The sequence below is a fragment of the Callithrix jacchus genome, chromosome 16 (genome assembly GCF_049354715.1).
Source record: "Callithrix jacchus isolate 240 chromosome 16, calJac240_pri, whole genome shotgun sequence".
Taxonomy (NCBI): domain Eukaryota; kingdom Metazoa; phylum Chordata; class Mammalia; order Primates; family Cebidae; genus Callithrix; species Callithrix jacchus.
Genome location: NC_133517.1, coordinates 33,464,799 through 33,491,146, shown reverse-complemented (window position 1 = coordinate 33,491,146; position 26,348 = coordinate 33,464,799). Strand labels below are relative to the sequence as shown.

General features: G+C 39.1%; 1 protein-coding gene across 5 annotated transcripts in view; it reads left to right on the top strand.

Annotated features, from left to right (window-relative positions):
- The first annotated feature begins 874 nt into the window (after positions 1–874).
- The window catches only part of CIBAR1 (CBY1 interacting BAR domain containing 1), a 35,135-nt gene continuing 9,661 nt past the window's right edge, over positions 875–26,348 (top strand). Inside the window, exons 1-7 of one of the 5 annotated variants that reach the window (XM_078352701.1) lie at positions 875–1,000; positions 1,543–1,777; positions 4,504–4,572; positions 5,467–5,568; positions 8,996–9,001; positions 11,618–11,722; positions 21,503–21,616. In XM_078352701.1, the coding sequence (XP_078208827.1) occupies positions 975–1,000; positions 1,543–1,777; positions 4,504–4,572; positions 5,467–5,568; positions 8,996–9,001; positions 11,618–11,722; positions 21,503–21,616 (657 nt within the window). In that variant the 5' untranslated portion in view covers positions 875–974. Of the gene's footprint in view, positions 1,001–1,542; positions 1,778–2,793; positions 2,818–4,503; positions 4,573–5,466; positions 5,569–8,995; positions 9,002–11,617; positions 11,723–21,502; positions 21,617–26,348 lie in introns of all 5 variants that reach the window. The other 4 variants (XM_054246456.2, XM_054246457.2, XM_054246458.2 and 1 more) reach the window with 4 other exon arrangements.

The window sequence follows — 26,348 nt, the reverse complement described above, 5'->3', positions numbered from 1 at the left end:
CAGAGTGGGACTCCATCTCAAAAATATATGTATATAAATAAATAAAGTCTGAATGGAGTCCTTGCGGTGTTTACTGGGAAAAGCAACACACACCAAGGCTAGGAGGGTCAAAGGGACAGAGGCGTTCGAAGGAAAAAGGAGAGCCTCCTGTTTGCTGGTGTTTTATTATTTTTTAATTTTTGTTCCCCAGGCCAACCCTGAGAGCCAGGACTGTTCGTTGTTTATCTCAGCACAGGTTTGGTGTGTTACCTCCTCAACCAACGTTCAGGCCCTTCAGGCCCAGGACCCCTGCTTCTTATATTTCTAGTTTTCCCAGTGTCCAACAATCTCTTCCACCAAGTAGGAACTCGATACATATTTGCTGAATCAACGAAAAGTTAAAGATGAGGCAGTAACACCGCTCCTTCAAAGGGCAGCTCTCAAGAGCCCAGGTTTTCAGATTCAACAGCGAAGCGGACGCGTCGGGTAGGAGACTACAAGTCGCACAGGCGGAGATGAGCCCCCTGGGGCTCTAGTTTCAGGTCTCCCTCCTGGATCCCGGCAGACCGGCGTCTTTTCTCCCCTGCTCGGAGTAGCCGAGCAGCCAAGGAGGCTGGGTGTCTGTTTCGCGCGGCTGTTAGGAAGGATGGAGGCGCCGCAGACCCGTGATGCTTCCCACAGGCTTCGCCCGCAGGGACGCACGGGGCGACCGCGCAAGCCGCTCTGCAGAGGTGGGCGCGCCGTCGGCCCTCTCGGTCCCTCGCTGCTTTGCACTTCTCGAGCCCAGCAGCTCTCAGGCAGCCTCCGGCTTTGACCTCTGGGGCGCTCGCCCCGTTTCCATAGAAACGCCCGGGCTGGCGCGGCGGCGCTAGGGGCGGGCTCTCCGGCTCCCGGCGGCTGCTTGCGCCGCAGCGCGCGACCGGGCGCCTTGGAGCCCCAGTGGCTGATCCCCCTGGTTGGGCCCCCGCAAGGCCCTCTGCCGAGCGCGAGGCAGCATGATGAGGCGTACCCTGGAAAACCGGTAACAGCCCGGGCCCAGTTTCCTGGGGCCTTCACGGGAGGGCCGGGGTAGGGAAAGTGGAGCCTCTGTCCGTGGGGGCCTCTGCGCCGAATTCCGACCCTGGGCGGGAGACTGCACGGTCCCCGCTGTGGTCTGGGGCCTAATTCCCTGGGCTGCAGCGAGCGCTGGAGGCCAAGGGGAGCAGCGGGCCCCGCAAGCCGCCAGCCACCCACGCCGCTGGGTCTCGGGTCCTTGCACTGTCGCAAGCAGTGCAGAAGCCTGGGAGGCAGTTGGGCGCCCAGGCCGCGCCTCGCAGAGCTGCCACCTGAGGCCGGGCCCACCTGGCCCGGGCCTCTTCCTGTGCCTACACTGTCGGGTTAGTGCGGCCAGGCCCCAAATGGGATCCTGGAGGAGAGCAGTCCGCGCCGGGAGACAGTGGATTGTTGGTTGGTTTGCGCCTTCAAAGCTGCAGAATGCCCGGGGTGTGTTGGCATGTTAGATTAATGTGAAGCCTTCTCATCGCTAACGAGAATGTTTCAACTTTTGTGTCACTTTTTCTCTAGGAACGCTCAAACGAAACAACTGCAAACAGCTGTCTCAAACGTGGAGAAGCATTTTGGAGAACTGTGCCAAATCTTCGCTGCCTATGTGCGGAAAACTGCCAGGCTGCGAGACAAAGCAGATCTCCTGGTGAATGAAATCAACGCATATGCCGATACAGAGACCCCACATTTAAAGCTGGGTCTGATGAGCTTTGCCGACGAGTTTGCCAAACTTCAGGATTATCGACAAGCAGAGGTATGGAGTGAGGTCACAGTGTCGTTGTTATGAATGAGCCATGAAGTAGTGGATGAAGGAACCGTGGAAACTTTTACTTGTAATTTACCTAACTGCAGAGGTGGATACAAACTTGATAAAGTATACATTTTCATGTCTATAACGTTTTGTGAATCTATTAAAGAGAAGTTTTCTGTGTTGTATTTTACCGTTTCCAAGCTAAACGTTAGGGCGTCTTGAAGTCTTGAATTTCCCCTCTTTATTTGCTAACTTTTGGCCAAGGGGGTGGCTGTTTACTGGGGGTAGTATGAATATACCCAGGAGGAAGAAAAGAAACATAACTCATGTCTTGTGTGGCACGTAAGTACATTTTAAAGAATGACTGGAGATGGAATTTTCAGAATGATAATGTGGATGGATAAATTATTAATAAATGGGCAAGAGATTATTGTTGAACTGCAAAAAAGGAAAAATTACATCATGGAAGCAAACCAATACTGAGACACCGAGGGGGCTTTTTGCTCTGGGTAGCAGGAGAAGTGCCCTTGCGATTGTTTTTTTTCTAAAAGCCCATTTTTTTTCCTTTAATGTTAATAAGTGCTTTTACTTATATTTATTTTCAGTTTCAAGGCATAGGTTAACTTATCAGAAGTTGACCAGTTAGAACGTTATTGCTTTTTTTGTACTTTTCTCATCAGAACCTAAAACAGAAATTTCAATTTTCAAAAAATAAAATGAGCATGATCTTTGAACTCATAATATCCATACAAATGTAAAGAGTTATATTTAGAGGCACTTCTGGAAAAATGTTGAAGTCTTGTCATGAAACTTCTGTAATAAGTAACTCTCAATTATATATGATAACTGGGGACTTAATGTTTCAAAGATAATTTATGTTCACAGGTAATCCTAAAATCCTATTTTAGCCTAATTTCAATGCCCCTTTGTAGAAAACCTTTATGCTATTCATCAAATAGCAAAGTGAATTGATTTGCATTTGTTCTCCTTTTATCTCCCTTGCTTACCAAATGGTGGAGGTGCTAATGAACAATGACAAAAAGGTAGGCAACAAAAAGGAGAACAGAAAAAAGAAAAAAAGACTTAATCCTTAAACTGAATAATCAGTATGGATTATAAGAAATGGTATAAACCAGGCCAGGCCCTGTAGCTCACCCCTGTAATCCCAGCACTTTGGGAGGCTGAGGCAGGTGGATCACCTGAGGTAGCAAGTTCAAGACCAGCCTGACCAACATGGAGAAACCCCAAAAATTAGCCGGATGAGGTGGCTCATGCCTGTAACCTCAGGTACTCAGGAGGCTGAGGCAGGAGAATCGCTTGAACCTGGAAGGCGAAGCTTGCAGTGAGCAGAGATCGCACCATTACACTCCAGCCTGGGCAACAAGAGCAAAACTCCATCTCAGGAAAAAAAAAAAGAAAGAAAAGAAATGGTGTAAACCAAACTGCCCTGAATATCCATGATTTTAAGATTCCTAATATTTGAATACTTGATGGGAACTTGATTTGTATTTTCCTAATATATTTTAAAATGAAGCATCTATAACACATTTTGTTTATGAAACTAAAGAAAAATCAATATGAAATACAGTGTATTTGTCAATTATATAAATATGTATCATTAAAAAGCCCTTTTTCTGCTATTAAAATAATACATGTTCATTTTAAGCAGTTGAACTTCTATCTTGAGAGAAAAAGTTTTAATGTCTAAGAGAGTTATTTTTCTTATGCTATATTTAAATACTTGCCTTAAAAAAAAATCTGTCTCTTCAGTGCTTTCCACTAGTGCTGTTTATAAAAGAATTACTCGGGCCGGGCACAGTGGCTCACGCCTATAATCCTAGCACTTTGGGAGGCCGAGGCGGGTGGATCACGAGGTCAAGAGATCGAGACCATCCCGGTCAACAAGGTGAAACCCCGTCTCTACTAATGATACAAAAATTAGCTGGGCATGATACAAAAATTAGCCTGTAGTCCCAGCTACTCAGGAGGCTGAGGCAGGAGAATTGCTTGAACCCAGGAGGCGGAGGTTGCGGTGAGCTGAGATCATGCCATTGCACTCCAGTCTGGGTAACAAGAGCGAAACTCCGTCTCAAAAAAAAAAAAAAAAAAGAATTACTCAAAATGTGATTTAAAAACCTGTAACGTTTAAGAAAAAGTAATTCTAAATGAAACAGAGATGAGACATGCAGTTTGACAGCTCAGCAACTCAGACCATTTATCTTGTTCTGCAGGCTTTGATAATTCACAAATGGCTTCTCAGAAAAAAAAAATACAGCAAATACAGTGATCGCTAAGCTTTTTTGCTTTTGACAGCTGTGTTGCTTTAAATGTTTACAGGATGCTCTATCTTTCAGCTATGATTTTTCTGAACAGTTGAGCCATTAACAGTTCAGAGATAATATATGTAAAGGATCCAGTACTGTGCTGAACACACTGAAAATGTTAGCTGTATTAAAATTAGAGCTGTCTTAGCACTTAAACTACCACTTGAAGGTAAATAAGTAATCCTAAGGTGATGTGGCGAGGATGAGCTCCTGGGAAACCTGAGACATTTTCTTGTCATTTTGCTCACCAGGTGCTTTTCTACTTGTACTGTTACTGTGCAGCTTAACAGTTTTTAATGTGTTTGAGTTTAGATTCTGAGTCTTATCAATTTCTAGTTATTATCCTTTTATTTATAGGTTAAAAGGTTAAACATTCTAATTTAAAATTTTAATAATTTTCAATAGGTTGAAAGACTTGAAGCCAAAGTAGTTAAACCCTTGAAAGCTTATGGGACCATTGTGAAAATGAAACGGGTAAGTAAATCCGTTTTCTCACTTATGAGTTACTCTGGCAAAGAGTATGAGGATTACAATTGTTCTTTTAATAAGAATTACAAAGTAGTATGTAATCATTCTTTTTACATACTCTGAAAGGTCACTTAGATCTTTAAGAACAATGAAATATTTTTAGTGAGCTTATTAAGTATACTGTAGCAACATAAGACTTTATTATGGGAACTTTAAAATATTTAATATTTATAATGAAAAATATATGGACAGAAATTAGTTTACTATATGAATATAAGTATTTAAAGCAGATTATAGCATTTAGACTTTTAAAATGTGTGACAGAGTTCTAAAAACTAACTTTATTGAGGTATAATTTACATCAGCAGTCGTCAACCTTTTTGGTACCAGGGACCAGTTTTATGTAAGACAATTTTTCTTTAATTCACAATAGGGTTCGCATTCCTATAAAAATCAAATGCTGCCTCTGACCTAATGAGGCAGAGCTCAGGCCTTAATGTTAGCTTGCCCATCACTCACCTGCTCTGCTGGTCCAGTTCCTAATAGACTGGGGGGTTAAGTGCCTCTGATTTACATGCAATAAAATTTTTCCATTTTCAGTGATCACTGAGTTTTGACAAATTTTTATATACATGTGACCACTACCACAATCAAAATTACACACTTATATACATATATGTATTACGGTTATAGTTTTGTACTGAAATTGTGTCATTCTTTTGAGGGAATATTAAACACATTCTCTCATACATAGACACACTAATTATGTAATACTGGTAATTTCTGTAGTAATGGTACCAGGATCACACAAGAAATATTCTTCTGTTCTTAAAATGGAGTGTGTGAATTTCCTTAAGTCAGACATTTTTACTAACTAAAAAAAAAAATGCCAATTTGCAGGATGACCTCAAAGCAACATTCACAGCAAGGAATCGAGAAGCTAAGCAATTAACTGAGTTAGAAAGAACACGTCAGCGAAACCCATCTGATCGACATATTATTGTATCCTTTGAATTTAGGTCTTTAAAAAAAAGTTTAAGGTATGGAGTACAAAAGCAAATGTATATAGAAATTATGCATTTTTACTTTTACATGAATGGAGAATTTGAATATAAAGGTTGAAAAGAAACGCATTTAGGAATTCTCACTATAGAAAGAGGCTAATTTTAAAGAGGTTACACCACCTAATTCAAATCCCCTTATATTGTTTTCTGCAATCGATTTGTAAACAAACAAACAAACAAACGAAAAACCTACTCAAAAATGCAGATGTTTTTATAAAAAGTAAATTCAAATTTTAAATTTTATTTTCACATGGTGATGACTATATATTAATTCTACAACTAACTTAAAGATCTATCATTAATTCTAATATATCAATGCCCTCTATGCCCTGCTTTGAAAAAAGGGAAAAAATATTTCCCATTTAATTTCCTTCGCCTTTTTGAAATGAAACAACTATGTGAAATCATGACTTCCAGCCAGTTAATCTCAGGAGACTTAGGAGTATAATTAAGATCCATGTTGGACACAAAGGAACCTAGATAGGACTGTCTACTCTAACAAGGTTCTTCTGTTAAACATGATTATTTATTTTTATCTAGTCAATCTTTACTTTTTTTCAAATTATACTTTAACTTCTGGGGTACATGTGCAGAACGTGCAGGTTTTAGGTACACACGTGCCATGGTGGTTTGCTGCATCCATCACCCGTTCATCTACCTTAGGTATTTCTCCTAATGCTATCCCTCCCTCCTCTATCCCCCTGCCGGCTGCTATCCTTCCCCTAGCCCCCAACCCCCCGACAGGCCCTGATGTATGATGTTCCCCTCCCTGTGTCCATATGTTCTCATTGTTCAACACCCCGTTATGAGTGAGAACATGTGGAAACATGACTATTTCTTAAACTATAATGTGCCTTGTTGGTGACTAAACAAAAGCATACAAAATAGTGCCTAATTGCCAGCAACTGAGATAGGTGAGACTGTGTCAAAAGCACTAACATCCCTACTGCCTCTTTTTCCATTCCTTCTGTGTGTTTCCTTCCTACTTTCTTAAGGTTGTTACTGCCCAGCTCAAACCAGAAACCACATGAGGAGTGGCTCTATTGAGAGCATTTGAGATTCCAAAACACCTCCATTCCTGAGGGGAGTCCCTTGAGCATTAATTTGAGGCTACACTAATTGCTTGGTCCTTCTTCCTTTGGACCAGAGGTACAGAAGCCCAACTTTGTGCTAAACAAAAATGGGCAGCCATAGGGCTGGGAGTGCCCACTGGAGACTGGGAAAGAAACATCTAGAGTGTCATAGTGGCATAAGATCTGCAAATGGAGATGATAGAGTGTGTTTTAAGCAAGTCAGACAAACCAGAGAATGCTGGAAAATTTATGACTGATAACTAGAGATCAAGGCAGAGGCTGTGGCCGGTGGGAGGGTGTGTTCACCAGTGTTTAAGAATTAAGCTAGGGTTCCAAATTTTTTGTTTTGTTTTGTTCTTTGTGGCCTGAAATTGGGGAGGTGGTGATATATGAAAACATCTGGAATCCTGAGCAGTTGGCAAGATTGAATCAGGAGTACTGGTGTCTACACTCAACACAGAATCTATTCCTAAGACAAACATTTTTCTGACTTGGATGCTGTGCTGTAAACACTGCTGTGGAAGGGAGACAATCTTAGAGCACAGATGAAGCAGGTCTGTGGGGTCACATTGTGGGGAAATAAATAGAACCTAAGAGATTATTGCAACAGGTGAATCAATGTGCTCACTCGGTAAGATCTGCAACTTGTGCATTTTGACAACCTGAGACCAAAACATGAAGGACAATCTACATACAAATGTAGTCAGTATAAACATACAAATATTCAATCATAGTATCATAGAATTTTTACCAGGATAGACTCTTTTTTTTTTTTTTTTTTTTGAGACGGAGTTTTGCTGTTGTTACCCAGACTGGAATGCAGTGGCACGATCTCAGCTCACCACAACCTCCGCCTCCTGGGTTCAAGCAATTCTCCTGCCTCAGCCTTCCGAATAGCTGGGACTACAGGTGCACACCACCATGCCCAGCTAATTTTTATATTTTTAGTAGAGACGGGGTTTCACCTTGTTGACCAGGATGGTCTCAATCTCTTGACCTCGTGATTTACCCGCCTCAGCCTCCCAAAGTTCTGGGATTATAGGCATGAGCCCGGCCAGGATAGACTCTTAAAATTCATCTATGTTGAAATATGTTGAAGTTCAATATGTAAAATAAAATAGAGTCCCTCTGAGAGAAGAGAATAGGGAAAAGAAGAATCCCAGGGCTCTGCCTGCTCACCCCCCAAGTTAGGCCCCAGGTAGCTTCTGAACAAGCTTCCTGTAATGCAATGTAAGCCCAATCTGGCTTACCCTTTTAAAAATCATTTCAAACTCTTAACTAATTCCATTTTATATACCAATACCTTTATTCATGCAATTGTATCTTAGTATTTTATTTTATTTTGCTTTTGTCGTGTTTTTTTATGAGATGGAATCTCACTGTCATACAGGCTGGTGTGCAGTGATGCTTTCTCAGCTTACTGCAACCTCTACCTCCTGGCATTTCTCCTATCTCCCCAGCTGTCCCAAGTAACTGGGATTATAGGCACATGCCACCATGCCCAGCTAATTTTTTATATTTTTAGTAGAGACGGGGTTTCACCATGTTCCCCAGACTGGTCTCGAACTCCTGAGCTCAGGCGATTTACCCGCCTCAGCTTCCCAAAATGCTAGGTTCACCCGTGTGAGCCACTGCGCCTGGCCTGTATCTTAGTATTTTAATCCAAAGCATTTCCTACTCAAGTTGTTACATCATAGAATTTTGAAGAATTTTCGGTAAAAGAAATACTAGAGCCAGACATGGTGGCTCACGCCTGTAATCCCAGCACTTTGGGAGGCCGAGGCAGGTGGATCACAAAGTCAAGAGATCGAGACCATCCTGGTCAACGTGGTGAAACCCCGTCTCTACTAAAAATATAAAAAATTAGCTGGGCATAGTGGTGCGTGCCTGTAATCCCAGCTACTCAGGAGGCTGAGGCAGGAGAATTGCCTGAACCCAGGAGGCGGAAGTTGCGGTGAACCGAGATCGTGCCATTCTGCTCCAGCCTGTGTAACAAGAGTGAAACTCCGTCTCAAAAAAAAAAAAAAAAAAAAAATACTAGAAATCCATATTCTCTTTGTTAAAAATGGATGTGTTACTTTGGGTGAGTTGCTATACTTAAGTAAAGGAATTGAGACTTTCAGTAATAAGTAGAGTTGCTGGAGGCTATAAAAGGTCAAACTACACATATCCTTGCTATGGCTTCTGTTTCCCCATGCTTTCCTGTTTAGCCAACTCTACTTACCCTTCTAAACTGTCAAATGAAAGTATCAATAAATGAGGAGGGGAAAGACATAAGTCAAAAGGAAGTAGTCACAAGTAAAGAGCTGCATCAGTCATGTATGTATTAGTGTTAGGAATTAGTCTGGTTGAATATTCTCATTAGCAAAAGGTTAATATGTATCACATAACTGTTAGAGATTTTTTCATAGTAGTAAGTCTTCAAAGGACCTCTATTTTACCTTCAAATTTCTTGTAATGAAGTTGTAGTTTAAACAATCCTCAAACACAGCAATATAGAGAATCGTATGAGTATATAAATTTAATTTATTGAAAAAATTGTTATACTCTCTTTGAAATGTATTTTTTCCTTTATGAAAAATTTCAGTCACAGGTGGGTAATAAAGTGATGTGTCAAAAAATGGATCCTTAAAGTAAACCCTTTTACTTGTTTCAATTTATACATTTCTTGAAAAAGAAAGCAAAAGCTAAGTGTCACGCCATTACATATCATAGAACTTTGAAAACAAATGCAAACTTTTTCTATGATTAATTGTTAAATGATGATATATGTGACTTTTGAGTAAATTTAATATTAGCACAGGAAACAAAACTTTATTAGGAAGAATTTAATCAGAAAATTGGGCTGTGTCTTTTCAAATTCGTGTTACCATTTAAGAAAAAATCTTGGCCAGGCGCGGTGGCTCACGCCTATAATCCCAGCACTTTGGGAGGCTGGGGTGGGTGGATCACGAGGTCAAGAGATCAAGACCCTCCTGGTCAACAAGGTGAAACCCGTCTCTACTAAAAATACAAAAATTAGCTGGGCATAGTGGTGCACGCCTGTAGTCCCAGCTACTCGCAAGGCTGAGGCAGGAGAATTGCTTGAACCCAGGAGGCAGAGGTTGCAGTGAGCCAAGATTGTGCCACTGCACTCCAGTCTGGGTAACAACAGCGAAACTCCATCTCAAAAAAAAAAAAGAAAAAATCTTAAATGTTTTTTGGGCAATTTTTGTTAGCAGATGAGATGCTTAAAGAGAGATACACAATTAGATTAGAAATATTCTGCACTTAACGGTACTATAGCCACTAGCTATATATATGTGGCTATTGAGCTCTTGAACTAAAACTAGAGTAACTTTGGGGATAGTTTTTAATTTTTTATTTAGTTTTAATGAAAATGGCTACATATGGCCTAGTGGTCACCATATTGATTGGACAGTACAGATCCAGATAATATGAGTACATGTCCAAGTGTTTTAAGACTTGCCATCTAATTCATTAGTTACTAGTGTATTTATTTTTTGTAATAAGCATAGAATAGAAGCAGTGTAACATGGTTGTCTTGTAAGGAAGAATCTACAAGTACAAATCCCATGCTGAAATATTTGTAGTATATATTGTATTCCACCTGATGAGGATATTATAGAATTAAGAATATTTATCAAGCCTGTAATCCCAGCACTCTGGGAGGCCGAGGCGGGTGGTTCACGAGGTCAAGAGATCGAGACCATCCTGCTCAACATGGTGAAACCCCGTCTCTACTAAAAATACAAAAAATTAGCTGGGCATGGTGGCACATGCCTATAATCCCAGCTACTCAGGAGGCTGAGGCAGGAGAAGTGCCTGAACCCGGGAGGCGGAGGTTGCAGTGAACCGAGATTGCACCATTGCACTCCAGCCTGGGTAACAAGATCGAAAAACTCCTTTCCAAAAAAAAAAGAATATTTAATGCATTTGGAGAATGAGTAGAAGTAAGCAAGGTAGAAAGGGTCTTTGGTTATATACCTGCTATCCCAAAATACCTCAATGTTGTAACAATTTTAAAAATCAGACTCTCAGTGGTGGTAATTGTCATAGCTGTAGGTCTCTACTGTGTGCCACTCTCCTTAGTCCTTTCCAAAGATGATTTCATTTAATCCATACAGTAGTCCTATCAGATAAGCATAAAGAGTAAGAGATAATCAGTTGGGTGCAGCGGCTAACGCCTGTAATCCCTGCACTTTGATTGCAAAGTCAAATGGGTGGATCACCTGAGATCTGGAGTTCAAGACTAGCCTGGTCAACATGATGAAACCCAATCTCTACTAAAAATACAAAAAATTAGCTGGGCATGGTGGCACGTGCCTGTAATCCCAGCTAGTCAGGAAGCTGAGGCAGGAGAATCACTTGAACCCAGGAGACGGAGGTTGCAGTGAGCTGAGATAGTGCCAGTGAAAGCTAGCTTGACCAACAAGAGCAAAACTCCATCTCAAAAAAAAAGAATACAAGATAATCTCTAATTGAGAAAACTGAAAATAATGTTTACTAAGTCAGGGAGAGAGACAAAAGAAAACGAATTTTTGATAAATGGCACAGGCAGTGAAGTAGATGGAAGCAGTAGAAAATATGGGAAATGGTTTTACAGTAAGTTATCCAATGGTGTCTGGAAAAAATATTGATTTGCAGACAGAAAGGGAAGGATTTGGGGGTAGTTTTTGTTCTTTGGATTTTTTCCCTAGATCATGCATCATGTCACTAAATAGACATAAATTTCTTTATTCTGCATGTGCTTGCATAGATCATTTTATTTATATATGGTAAAATATAATATTAACCACTTACACTATTATGCCAGAAAGCCAGTACTGCAGTGGTAGAATTTACCAGTGGACTCAACTGAATGAATTCTCATTTGATTTTGTTTATATCTTTGGTTGGGGAATACTTTTGTAGGCAGAAACGGAATTACAGAGAGCGGCAATGGATGCTTCCCGAACAAGTCGTCATCTGGAGGAAACTATTTACAACTTTGAAAGGCAGAAAATGAAGGATATAAAGGTAATAAAGTAACTGTTAGGGTTCAAAACATGTTTCTAACCTTATTTTTTACTTTAAACTTATGAAAAATTTTAATTACTCTAAATTTTTTAGCCCATAAATAGCTCTTATAAAGAAAGTATGATAAATAAAGGGCCAGGCACAGTGGCTCATGCCTGTAATCCTGGCACTTTGGGAGGCCCAAGGCAGGTGGATCACTTGAGGCCAAAAGTTCGGGACCATCCTGGGCAACATGGCAAAATCCCATCGCCACAAAAAATTTAGCCAGGTGTGGTGGCACATACTTGTAGACCCAGCTTCCTGAGGCAGGAGGATCACCTGAGCCTGGGGAGGTCGAGGCAGCAGTGAGCCATGATTGCACCACTGCACTGCATGTGCTCCAGCCTGGGCAATAGAGCCAGACTCTGCCCACCCCACCCCCCTAAAAAAAAAAAAACACAGAAAAAGCCAAAAATATATATATTATAAATAAAATGTATCAGGGTTTTTTAATGGAAACAGTGGTATATAAAAAGACCAACATTCACAACCAGAAGCCAGATATTCAGCTGTTATCACAAATACTATTTAATTAAGGGGAACTAACATTTATTATGTTTTTACGTACCAGGCACTACTCCAGGCACTTTATGTAAATTCTTTCAGTCTTCACAGCAACTCCATGAGGAAGAGGTGGTATTATTAAGAAATTAAGCAGCCAGGTGCAATGGCTCACACCTGTAATCTCAGCACTTTGGGAGGATGAGGCAGGCAGATCACTTGAGGTCAGAAGTTTGAGACCAGCCTCGACAACATGGCGAAACCCAATCTGGCTAAATATAAAAATTAGCCAGGCGTGATGGTGCACACATGTAATCCCAGCTACCCAGGAGGCTGAGGCAGGAGAATAGCTTTAACCTAGGAGGTGGAGGTTGCAGTAAGCCAAATCATGCTGCTGCCCTCCAGCCTGGGCGACAGAGCAAGACTGACTCAAAAAAAAAAAAAAAAAAGCAAGCAGAAACATAAAGTATTTTACCCAAAGTACAATAGCCAGAAATACGAGCTATAAAACAATATTTTAATCTGATTTCTGTTACAATACAGTCATTAATTTTTATAGCTTAATACTTTATAATAAGTACATATTATCAAATAAGTAAACAGGGTAATAGTAGCCAACCACATAAATTCGCATCTACTATGATATGGCATCTTAGTCAACAAAATCACAGGAATTGCCAATTCTAACACATATGTGGATTTGAAACTTTCTTGGGGATCATGAACTTCAGCAGGTCTTTTTGATAGCCATCTTGACAAGACTTGAAGGACCGCTTATGACCATCTTACAGACTTTAAAATTCATCTAAGGCTCTTTTTGGCCCACTGAAGATTTTCCTGTAATGAGCATTAAATATGTTTGCTTTTATTTTACTACTATTGACAAATAAATCTTCCTTCATAAGCTATATTCTTTCAATAAAGTAAGCATTATCTGACACTTAATTATATCATTTATCTCTGAAATCCATGTAACAGTATTCATTTACATCTTTTATTTTAATTTCCTGTCGTAGTTTCAAAGATTTCTGAGCTGCTCAATTCAGTCACAGGCTCTGTACTCTTCTGTGTAATAGATTGCTACTCACAGAAGAGCATCTCAGGGGGCTGTCCCAAGATAAATTCCTTTACTGAGCTGGGAGAGTATGGTCAGGGTATAAAGATTTACAATTGCTGACATCCCCTCTTAAACTCAGGGAGGAAGGAGAATTATTAAGATAATTATTTAGCTTTAACCTGAAAAAATGGATGCCTGATACCACTGTTGGATAAGGGCTTTTCTTTTGTGATGGGACTGATTCCTTATTCCATCACTGTTCCTCAGACCTGCACATTTTTTATTTACACAAAAATTTGTCTCTACTCTGATCTTTGGGCTCACTTCTGTGTTCTGCCTGCATGCTGGTTTTAATTCCCTGAGCATTACAAAGTACCAAACCCGGGCAGAGAAAGTGACTGCAGCATTCCCAGCTACAATTCCTGCTGCCTGGGACTTCCTGAAGCAACAGGAGATGGAGTGAGGTGCTATACAGTGAAGGGTACACAGAGAAGAAAAGAGCTTCTAAGCTTTCCTCTATCGTGCCCCCAAAAGAAGGAAGTCTCTTGATTTCAAGAAGTCTCTTGGTCACAGAAGAAAAATTTTTTAAAAAGACAGGAAGAAACCTACACTTTTAAAACATTGGGATATAATTTATTGTGCAACTCTGGTTTTAAGTGAGTTCACATATATATAACCATCACTACTCAATGTTAGAACATTGTCACCACCTCAACCTTGTACAGTTTAGCTTTACCCCCCGCCGGCCTCCCAACCCTAAGCAACCACCACTAATCTTTGTCTGTACGGATTAAGCTATTCTGCAAATTTCATGGAATGGAATCATCAAGCATCTTGCCTTCTGTGACTGGCTTCTTTCACCTTGCCTGCTTTCAAGGCTTATCCATGTTGTAGGATGTATCAGTACTTCATTCCATTTTTTGACCAAATAATATTCCATTGTATGGATATACAACATTTTGTTTACTCATTTCATGGACATTTTGGTGGTTTTCACCTTTTGGCTATTGTGAATACTAATATAAACATTTATGTACAAGTTTTTATGTAGACATATATTTTTATTTCTTTTGAATATATACCCAGGAGTGGAATTGCTGGATCATTGGTAACTTTATGCTTAAGCATTTGAAGAAGTGCCAGACTGTTTTCTAAAGTGAATGCACCATTGTGTTTGCCCACCAGCAATATATGAGGGTTACAACTGCTCTGCATTTTCAGTACTTGCTACTCATCAGACTTCTTGATTATAGCCATCCTCATGGGTCTGAAGTAGTAGTTTCATTGTAGTAGTAGTCTCATTGTAGTTTTGACTTGCATTCCCTGATGCTTTTTGCTTTTGTTTTTTTTTTTTTGGTTTTTTTTTTTTTTTTTTTGAGATGGAATTTTGCTCGTTACCCAGGCTGAAGTGCAATGGCACGAACTCAGCTCACAGCAACCTCCACCTCCTGGATTCAAGTGATTCTCCTGTCTCAGCCTCCTGAGTAGCTGGGAGTACAGGCATGCACCACCACGCCTAGCTAATTTTGTATTTTCAGTAGAGATGAGCTTTCTCCAGACTGGTTGGGCTGGTCTCGAAGTGCCGACTTCAGGTAATTAATTCCCCACCTTGGCCTCCCAAAGTGCTGGGATTATAGGCATGAACCACCGCGCCCAGCCAGCTTTTTTCTTTTTTTAAAATAGAGACAAGGTCTCATTATGTTGCCCAGGATGGTTTTGAATTCCTGGTCCTCAAGTCATCCTCCTGCTTCAGCCTCCCAAAGTGCTGGGATTACAGGCATGAGTCACTGTTCCTGGCCTCATGATGCTTTTTGGCCATTTGTGCATATCTGCCTTGAACGAATGGCTATTCAGATCCTTTACCCTTTTTTTAATTGACGGTTTTTATTTGTGAGAGATTTTTATATATTCTAGATATAAGTCCTGTATCAGATAATCTGAAATTTTTCTCATTCTGTAGGTTGCCTTGTCACTTTCTTGATAGTGTCTTTGAAGCACAAGTGTTAATTTTGATGAAACTCAATTTATCTGTCTTTTGTTACTTGTGTTTTGATGTTATAGCTAAGAATCCATTGCCAAATCCAAGGTCATGAAGATTTATTCCTATATTCTCTAACAGTTTTATAATTTCAGCTCTTATATATCTTTGATCCATTTGAATTTTTATATATGGTTAAATTTTGTAAAGGTTAAATTTCAGCACCTTTTGTTGAAGAAACTGTTCTTTCCTCAATTGAATGGTCTTGGCATCTTTGTTGAAAATCAGTTGACATGGTTTTATTTCTGAGCTCTCATTCCTTTTCATTGATCTATGTGTGTCTATTCTTATGGTAATACCACTGTCTTAACATTGCTTTATGGTAAGTTTGAAAATCAAGTAATGTGAGTCTTCATACTTTCTTCTTTCTTAAGATTGATATGGCTATTCTGGATTATTGCAATCCTATATGAATCTTAGAATCAGTTTGTCAGTTTCTATAAAGAAATCAGTTTGAGTTCTGATAAGGATTGTATCAAATATGTAGATCAATTTGGGGAGTATTGATATCTTAAGACTAATTCTTCCAATCCATGAACATGGGATGTTTGTCCATTTATTTTAATATTCTTTAATTTCTTTAAACACTATTTGTAGTTTGCAGACTATAAATTGTATTTTTTGTTAAACTATTTTCTAAGTATTGTGTATTTCCTGTTGCTATCGTAAATGGATTTTTCCTAATTTTCAGATTGCTTGTCACAAATGTATAGAAATATAATTGATTTTTGTATACTGCCTATGTCTTACAACCTTGCCAAACTTGATTATTAGTTCTAATAGTTTTTTAGGTGGATTCCTTAGAATTTTTCACATATAAATTATGTCATCTGCAACAACCTACAATTTAAATGCAAACTCCCATAACCCTAGCAAACTCCCAGAAATATGAGCACCAGATTTTAATACTAGAGTCTGTTAGGGTTCTGAATCTCCATTCTGTACATCATTCCTCATCATTGTCAAATTGCCTCCTTTCTAAGTAAGGCCACATTTGGGATCTTTTATAATAAAGAGGGATGTAGAAATCTCCTAACGGTGGCCTCAAAGATCAATCAAAAGGGTTACATTACAGCCCATTTACTCTTTTTCTTTTATAGAGATTGTGTCTCCCTATGTTGCCCGGGCTGGTCTCAAACTCCTGGGCTCGAGCAGTCCTCCTACCTCTACCTCCGCATGTGCTGGGATTACAAGTGTGACCTACTATGCCTGGCTGGCCCCCTTATTTCCAATATAAACAGTATTTAGATATTGCCATGTTGATCTTAGCATGTCTCATAAACATTTCTGTGAGATAAATACTTGGAAAAGACAAATTATTGATGCCACTTTTTTCTTTTTGAGTCTCTGTCACCCAGGCTGGAGTGCAATGGCACAGTCTTGGCTCTCTGCCACCTCCACCTCTGGGGTTCCAGCAATTCTCCTGCCTCAGTCTCCTGAGTACCTGGGATTACAGGCACCCGCCACCATGCCAGGCCAGTTTTTGTATTTTTAGTAGAGATGGGGTTTCACCATCTTGGCCATGGTGGTCTCAAACTCCTGACCTCATAATCTGTCTGCCTCAGCCTCCCAAGGTGCTAAGATTACAGGCATGAGCCACCTCACCTGGCTGATACCACTCTTATTTTGGGGAGAAACAGACATAACATTCCTGTTCTTACCTGTTATCAGGCTACTGCTTCTGGTAGGGCAGAGTTTGTGGCTCCTTCTTTAACCACTCTGGAAGCAGAAATGATTAGCAGTAGTGAGCACTGCTCATAACTGCATTATGTATTTGAGGTGAGTTTAATCGATAAGTCCATTTGAATTTTGGTATTGGCATTAATCAGCAAGGTAATACATTTTAGACAGACTTTTCATAGGAACTTTGAAGAGTGTCTCTCTTGAAATAGGCTAGTAAAGAACTTAGTGTGCAAAATGGAAGAAGAATCAGAGGCCGGGCGTGGTGGCTCACACCTTTAATCCCAGCACTTTGGGAGGCCGAGGCGGGTGGATCACGAGGTCAAAAAATTGAGACCATCCTGGTCAACAAGGTGAAACCCCGTCTCTACTAAAAATACAAAAATTAGCTGGGCATGGTGGTGCGCACCTGTAGTCCCAGCTATTCGGGAGGCTGAGGCAGGAGAATTGCCTGAACCCAGGAGGCGGAGGTTGCGGTGAACCGAGATCGTGCCATTGCACTCCAGTCTGGGTAACAACAGCGAGACTCCGTCTCAAAAAAAAAAAAAAAAAAAAGGAAGAATCATAATCCCATTTGTTTTCCATATATTAGGAAAAGTCATCAGTATATGATCAATGTCAAGGGAATTTCACAATTACAAAAAAGGTACTTAACCAGGAGTTATTCCTGTAATGAAGTAGCTGACATGAGCAAGAAACATGATAATATTTATACCTTTATTTTTATTACAAATATAAATCATAAAACGTATCCATAAAACAACAGACAACTTTAATCTCAACACCCAAAAATATTAACCATTTTTTATTTTATCCTTCCAAACTTTTCTTTTGCATATATACAGAGATATAGTAATAATAGTAACAAACATTTCTTAAACATTGACTGTGTGCCAGGTACCATTCTAAGTATTTTACATGAATGAACTCATTAATTCCTCAAAACATTATGAGGAAGGTACTATTTTTAGCCTTAACAGTTATACATAAATGGGACCACCATATATATAGCATCTCTTCTTAAAACTTTCTATATCATGGATATATTTATGCTAAGAAACACATCCATATCATTTTTTTTGTATCCTTATGATATTTTGCAGTACGGATATATGAATTCATTTAACCAGTCCTCATTGGTGAATGTCTAGGTTATTTTTGCATTGTAGCTGTCACTGCATCATTACACATCCTTAAACAGCAGCCTTTGTACTGGCCCAGTTATTCTCTTTAGATAGGAAGTGGAGCTCCTCCTTCAGAGCATACACTTTTAATATATATTCTTAAAACGTCTCTCCACAAAAGTTAACCTAGTTTACGTTCCTACTAAACCTTGCAGGTAAAATGAGTTTGTTTGTTTGTTTGTTTTTGAGAGAGTCTTGCTGTCACACAGGCTGTAGTGCAGCCGTGATCTCAGCTCACTGTAACCTCCACTTCCCGGGTTCAAGTGATTCTCCTGTCTCAGCCTCCCAAGTAGGTGGGATTATAGGCATGCACCACCACACCCAGCTAATTTTTGTATTCTTAGTAGAAACAGGATTTAACCATGTTGGCCAGGGTAGTCTAGAACTCCTGACCTCAGGTGATCTACCTGCCTAGGCTTCCCAAAGTGCTGAGATTACAAGCATGAGCCACTGCACCCGGCCTGTTTGTGTGTGTGTGTGTGTGTGTGTCTTTTTTTTAATATGACAATGTTGACACCATATGTTGCAGTATTTTTAATAACAGACGATAGGTAAACATCAGTCTCTCATTTGCATTATTACTGCTGAGCAGTAATAATTTAGTGTATTTAGCAATACATTTCTTTGGTAAATTACATTTTTCCTTAACCTATATTTCTGTTAGATGTTGGTATTTCTTACTAATTTCTAAAAATTCTTTAGATTGAGAAAATTAGCCCTTCAAATTAAATGGAAAGTATGTTGCAAATGTATTTTCTCATTTTATTGCTTACAGTGTTTTTGCCACCTCTGAGTTTTCTTTTTATTGCCCTGTCCATCTCTTTTTTGGTTTCTTCCTTGGTATCATACTTAGATTTTCATCCCCTAGGTTATATAAATACTTGCTTATATTTTCTAGTTATTTTTATGATTTTTTAAGTATTTTAAACATTAAATATTTAGCTGGCAGCTGTGTTTTGCATGTGGTATGACATAGATACATAACTTTACAGTTTTCAAATGGAAGATGGTTATCCTGACATCCTTTATTGAATATTCTATATTCTGGAGAGCTGCCATTTCCTCTTTGCCCAAGTGTTCTTAAAACCCTTTTGTTAAAGATCTCTTTGTTAATCAGACAAAGTGGAGGCTTTACTGTTAGTCAGTCACTATGTCAGTTGAGCTAGTTGGCTTTGTTGCTGTTAAGACAGAGGTCTCCAAATGTTGCCGAAGCTGGTCTGGGACACCTGGACACAAGGGAACCTCCTGACTCAGCCTGCCAAATAGCTTAGATTATAGGCACATGCTATCATGCCTGGCTAGTTTACTTCTTCAGCATTAAAAATGAGTGTTTTGGCTTGTCATCGACTCTTAGTTCAGTTTTCCCCTAGGAGTTTCCACACTCAAGAAAACCTGACTCCTTTCTGGTTTGTAACTATCATAGGGACACTAACAACTAAGAGAGGTCCCAGCCCTTCTCAGAAGCCATTCCTCCTCTAAGGTATTCCCAGGTATCTAGAGATACTTTAATATAAAATCCAAAATTGTATTTTAGCATAATGCTATTTATCAGTCAGTTGCCACTCCAGTATACCTGAGCCCTCTATAACTTACATGAAGTGACAATAAAGATCATTGTGAATCATAGTTACAAGTCCCTTATATCTGGACCCCATCTTCTCAGACTGACACATATCACTGAGTAGCAATCAAAAGGCTCTTAATGCTCCCTTAAGTATTTTTCTAATTGTCTAGGAAAGAATGGGGCTGGAGGAAAGAATCACAGGCCACTGATAATTATTTATATGGCTATCTTCCAAAGTATATGACCACTCCTTTCTGGGTTATCTTAGGAGAGCAGGGATGACGGGAAATGTGTATCTGACTACTGCCTTCTAAAATAATCCATGCCTCAGTATTTTCTACCTTGTTCTTATTCAGCCCAGTTCTTTTTTTTTTTTTTTTTTTTTTTAAAGATGGGGTTTCACCATGTTGGCCAGGCTGGTCTCAAACTCCTGACCTCAGGTGATCCCCACACCTCGGCCTCCCAAGTGCTGAGATTACAGGCGTGAGCCACCATGCCCAGCCCAGCCCAGTTCTCTCCACATTAATGCTTATTTTGTTATCAGATAATTAACAAAATAAGATCATACTTATTAAAAACTTGCCTGGTTTCCATTTTTTTCCCCACCTACTGATTACCTCACCCCCTGCTTAGATCAACATGCATATCTTCATACTTTGTTCATGATCTTCCTTGTCGTAAGTTTCCATCATGCTTATAGAGGTTACCTGCACAGTCTATCTGCGAAGGAAATTATTGATTCAGCAAGAACAGCATAGTTCAGTAGGTAACAGCAAAAAAAAACCTTAAATGTGCTATAACCTTATAACCTTAGAATCAGATCTGTGTCTAAATAGTCTTATCTGTGAGCAACCCTAGGCAAGTCAATATTTGTAAACTAGAATGCTCCATGCAAATATATGATATTATTATCAGTGGCAGGAATGTCATTACTACTAAGTAATTCCTTTATGTTTAGAGAATACAAGTAGCATATAGTGTGGACTGTAATTCCTGTTTTAAAAATGTTCTACTGTTTGGCCTGCGGAAATTAAAAAAAAAAAGTTCCACTGTTTAAACATCAGTTGGAGTTGCTTAAACACCAGCTTCATAACTGAACTGCTCTAATACTTAATATGCATATTGCATTAAAAGTATATAGTAGGCCGGGCAAGGTGGCTCACACCTGTAATCCCAGCACTTTGGGAGGCCAAGGCAGGCAGATCATGAAGTCAGGAGATTGAGACCATCCTGGCTAACACAGTGAAACCCTGTCTCTACTAAAGGTACAAAAGAAGTAGCCAGGCATGGTGGCACACTCCTGTAGTCCCAGCTACTTGGGAAGCTGAGGCAGAAGAATCACTTGAACCCGGGAGGCAGAGGCTGCAGTAAGCCGAGATCATGCCACTGCATCCAACCTGGATGACAGAGCGAGACTCCATCTCAAAAAAAAAAATTACATTTTAGTCAGATCTTACTAGGTATAAAGAGAACTAACTAAAAAAATAAGAGTGAAGTGAATGGTGATAAAGGAAATACTTTGTATAATTTGAAGGTTTGGCAGCAAAAGGTCTTCACAACTATTTTTCTTTCAGTTACTTTTTGTACTTTACTTGCCCTATAGAAAAACAGTTATTTGGTATTTATAAAATGCCAACATTATAGTGAGAAATAAAGTTTCTGTATTCAGAAAGAAATTTAAATGATTGTTTAAATTCAATTCTTTGGTTTTTTTTAGACTGTACTTTCTGAATTTATCAAAATCGAAATGTTATTTCACGGCAAAGCTTTAGAGGTCTACACTGCTGCCTACCAGAATATACAAAACATTGATGAGGATGAAGATTTAGAGGTAGGACTATGTCTATCTAAGCTCAATTCTTCTTTAATGTGGAAATATTTTAAAAAGAACATTAGTTTGTATGTGATTAATATCTTAAATATGAACACTACAGTGGTTATGTGTAATCCAAAGCAGATGAACTTTTATGATTTTCCATTTATTTTCAACTTTTGAAAATAACCAGGGCAAAAGTTCGAGTTAATTTATTAATAGCTAGCAAAACATAATTTACATAAAGCCATTTAATAAAATACTGTGTATCAATTTTTGACTGGTGATATAAGCCCACTTAAGTGTGCTAAAAAATAATTAACATTTATGGACTTCAGTAACATTTGAGTGTTTGTTTACCTCATGCACAATGCCCAAAACTTTAGATGCATCTTCTCATTCAAACCTCAAAATCCTACAACTACAGCAATAGGCTTAGAGGATTGAAATAACTTATTTGTGGCCACTTAGTCAGTAAATGGAATCAGGATTCTGACTGTGTAACTTAATCAGTAAGCTATGAAATAAATGTATTCATAGCTTGCTTTATGTAGGCTTGCTTTATGCCAATGGTTTTAGTTAAATGTAAATAATTCTGATTGGCCAACTAACATTAGAGCAAGTAAGTATCAAAGCCTGGTCCTCAATGAGCAATTCTGTAAATATCCAACCCTCTTACCTTCCAAAAGGGAAAAAAAAGGTACGAAAGTATTTATGCTGAAGTAAACTATTCAAGACATACTTTCCCTATTTCATCTCTAAGGTAGAAATGAAAAAAGCCATATAATCTCACCATATAACAAGAATTCTGTATTAATAAAATATCGAGTGTCCACAATTTGACAAATTTGAAGATTCCCAGAATTTTTTTTTTTTGGTATCTTTTCTTCTTCCCTTGAGATAGTGTCTTGCTCTGTCACCCAGCTGAGTGCAATTTTGGCTCACTGCAACCTCCATTTCCCTGGTTCAAGTGATTCTCCTGCCTCAGCCTCCCAAGTAGCTAGGATTATAGGAGCCCGCCACCACACCCAACTAATTTTTAGTAGAGATGAGGTTTCACCATGTTGGCCAGTCTGGTCTCAACAATTCTCATGATCCGCCCACCTTGGCCTTCCAAAGTGCTGGGATCACAGGCACCCAGCCTAATTTTTTTGGTATCTTAACTGTCAGTAAAGAGATCCACTGAGCCTTCTCGACCCATTACTCCATGGGCTCCAGGAAACTTAAGTAAAACCAGAATATAGGTTAAAGAAATGAAGAAAAGTACATGTTACAGTATGTGTATAAATGTTTCCAACCAAATCTGGTTTATATTAGTTATATATACATATTTATATTTCTCTATTTGTCAGTAATGACTCTCCAAGTGTTATTTCAAAATACCTACAGCTAAGGTTTCTTAACTTTCACTCCTTTTCATGTCCTGCTTTTAAGAATTGATTATCGGCTGGGCGCGGTGGCTCATGCCTGTAATCCAAGCACTTTGGAGGCCAAGGCAGGCAGATCACCTGAGGTCGGGAGTTCAAGACCAGCCTGACCAACATGGTGAAACCTGTCTTTAAACAAAATAAAAATAAAAATAAAAACTGATTATCAAGGCCAGGCGCAGTGGCTCATACCTGTAATCCCAGAACTTTGGGAGGCCAAGGCAGGTGGATGACCTGAGGTTAAGAGTTTAGACCAACCTGGCCAACATGGTAAAACTCTGTCTCTACTAAAAATACAAAAATTAGCTGGGCTTGGTGGCGGGTGCCTGTAATCCCAGCTACCTGGGAGGCTGAGGCAGAAGAATCACTTGAACCTGGGAGGCAAAGGTGCAGTTAGCTGAGATTACACCACTGCACTCCAGCCTGGGTGACACAGTGAGACTCCATCTCAAAAAAAAAAAAAAAAATTATCAAGCTTTCATCTGTCACTTACAATAGTAAATGTTTATATAATGATTATTTTGAGTCAGCTACTGATCTTTGCATTTTAACTATAATATTTTAATCCTCTCAACAACTTTGATAAAAATACTTATTCTCATTTCTATGGACGAGAAAACTGAAGCACAGTGAGGTTAAGAAACTTCCCAGAGATCTCATAGCTAGTAAGCAGCAGAGCTGAAAGTCTAAGCCACAAGTTTGACTACAAAGTCCATTATACTTTAATTCTCTCTACATTAGACTTCCAAAAGTATGGTTCTTGATGAGTGACATTAACCATTTCCTGCAAGAAATAACACTGCATTGAGTGGCAGATTCAACAGTGATCCACCAGTTCTCCTTCAAGAGTGTAGTCCACTTTATAAGTATTTTCATTCTTTTTATAATACCTTTGACATGCTATTTATTACCTGAAATTAAAGTTCCTTCAAGCCCTTCAGACCCCAAGATTTTCCTTCTCATCCCAGAGGTCCTAATTCTTCTAATACCTTTGACATGCCATTTGTTAACTGACATTAAAGTTCCTTCAAGTCCTTCAGTCCCCAACATTTTCCTTCTCATCCCAGAAGTCCGAGAAATTCACACTTCCTTTGTAACTTCTTACCACTGCTCTTAATCAGCCATCTAAGTAGTTTGTGGAAGAAGAGCTCTATGTAAAACTAAAGGTCTCAGGAATATGTGGTATATGTGTTTTTTTAATATCATCTCCCCTACTTTCTAATGAAGTAATACTGAGCAAGTTAACTTCTTCACTCGTCAGCTTCCTCCTTTCTAAAATGTAGATAGTGTAGTAGTTACCTCATATAGTGTTTGTTCAACTGTTTATTGTGCACCTCATATACACTAAGCACCATTCTAAGTGTGAAGTATTTAGCATTCTAAGTTAGAAATGGTCCAAGTTAGTCAAAGCAATAACTTTAAATGTACCAGGCAATTCAGATCCCCCCCCCCAAAAAAACAACTGTGTAATGATTTTTTTATAATATGACCAGTCCCGTATAGAAAAAAAAAAGTGTGTTGTGTGTGATGGGATTCTAAATAGTCTGTAGAATCAGAGTGATTTCTTAATTAGAATTCTGAGGGATGCCTAGGAGGATACCTGGCAAAAACTTTCAGGTAGAGGGCATACATAGATATACAAAGGTCCTGAGGCAGGAGTGTTTTAAAGAAAGAACAGTATATTTAAAACAACATAATTGAAGAATCATGGTCTATATTGGGAAAAAAACAGAACAACACAATATAGGTCATAAGCACGTGTTCAAAGAACCATGGGCATAAACTATTTATTATGCCACATAGCAACTGTGGAGAGAGCAGTCTGGGGAGAATTGTGGGACCGGGGGAAGTAACTAATTGATATAAATGATATATCATATTAAACAGGTACCTACCAAGAGGAGAAAGGATCCTGTAAATACAAGGTTTCTTGGAAAGAAGTAAAGAAAACATGTAGAAAAAGACTGAGAAATTATTTGCTATTCTTCCAGACAGTCCATGCTTTTTAAGGACCACTGAGATTTATTCCAGCTGCAGCCAGTGTTTCATAGTTAGGCACCTCTAGTTATATCACAAACCATCTTACCTTACTTGTTCTTCACATAAGTATTGTCAGGTCACCTCTATATTAACTTCAGAGCACATTCAGATCTTGAGAATCACTCTTAGAAGACATCTTGGACCATGTCGGAAAATGCATTATTGCCAAAAAACTGAAGTAAAAGATTAATTTTAATAAATATTTAACTGGTATAGACTTGTATCCCAAGGGTTACATACTGCTTTTCATTTCCCACTTTAAATTCAATCTTTGCTAGAAAAGTTAGAAAAGTTATAAAGGAACGTTTTAACAAAAATATATCTTCTCCAAATACCAGTTGATTAGTGAGTCATTGCATTTTTATATCACACTAGGATGTCAGTGCTCCAAGTCTGGCACCAAAATAGAATTGGGTCCTTGGTAACCTGTTAACCTAATTAGCACCCCTGAATTCCTTTAAAATACATGTCTCAAGTCCTATCTTTTATCCTTGATTCCTTTCGTGTCCTATAGTTCTCTTAAAGAAATGTGTAGCCATCCCCTAATTTGGGTCTCCTTTTACCCCCAATAGAAGATGTTTATTAAATTCACTTTTGCCAAATGACTGTTGGCAAAACATTCATTTGGCAAAAGTGAATTTAATTAACATCTTCCATTTGCCAGGGAGGAGTTGCATAGATAAAACAGGGCTCCCTTGCTCTAGAGAACTTATGACTAGCTGAGACAGATAATGTAATCAACTACAAAACACTGAGTTAAAAGCAATACTTGAGGTTATGAACAGTAGGAACTATTAAGACAATAGGAGGAAGCATAAGAAAGATGGAGTTTTATATTGTTCTTGAAGGACAAGTAAGTTTGCTGTAATTCTAGGCTAAAGAACCAGCATTGCAAAGGCCTAGTATAACTTATGTTCTGCATTTACAGTCAAGAGCCACAGAAAGTTTTAGAATAAGTAGGCTGAGCGTGGTGGCTCACACTTGTAATCTCAGCATTATGGGAGGCTGAAGCAGAATTCCTTGAGGCCAGGAGTTTGAAACCAGCCTGGGCAACATAGCAAGACGCTGTACAAAAAAAGAAAAAATTAGCCAGAGTGCACCTGTGGTCCTTCTGCATTGAGTGGCAGAGGGACCACTCAGGAGGCTGAGGCAGGAGAATCACTTGAGCCCAGCAGTTTGAGGATACAGTGAGCCATGACTGTATTACTGCAGTTTAGCCTGAGTGACAGAGTGGCTCCCTGTCTAAAAGAAAGAGAGCAATAACTTTTGGCATTAATTAAAAA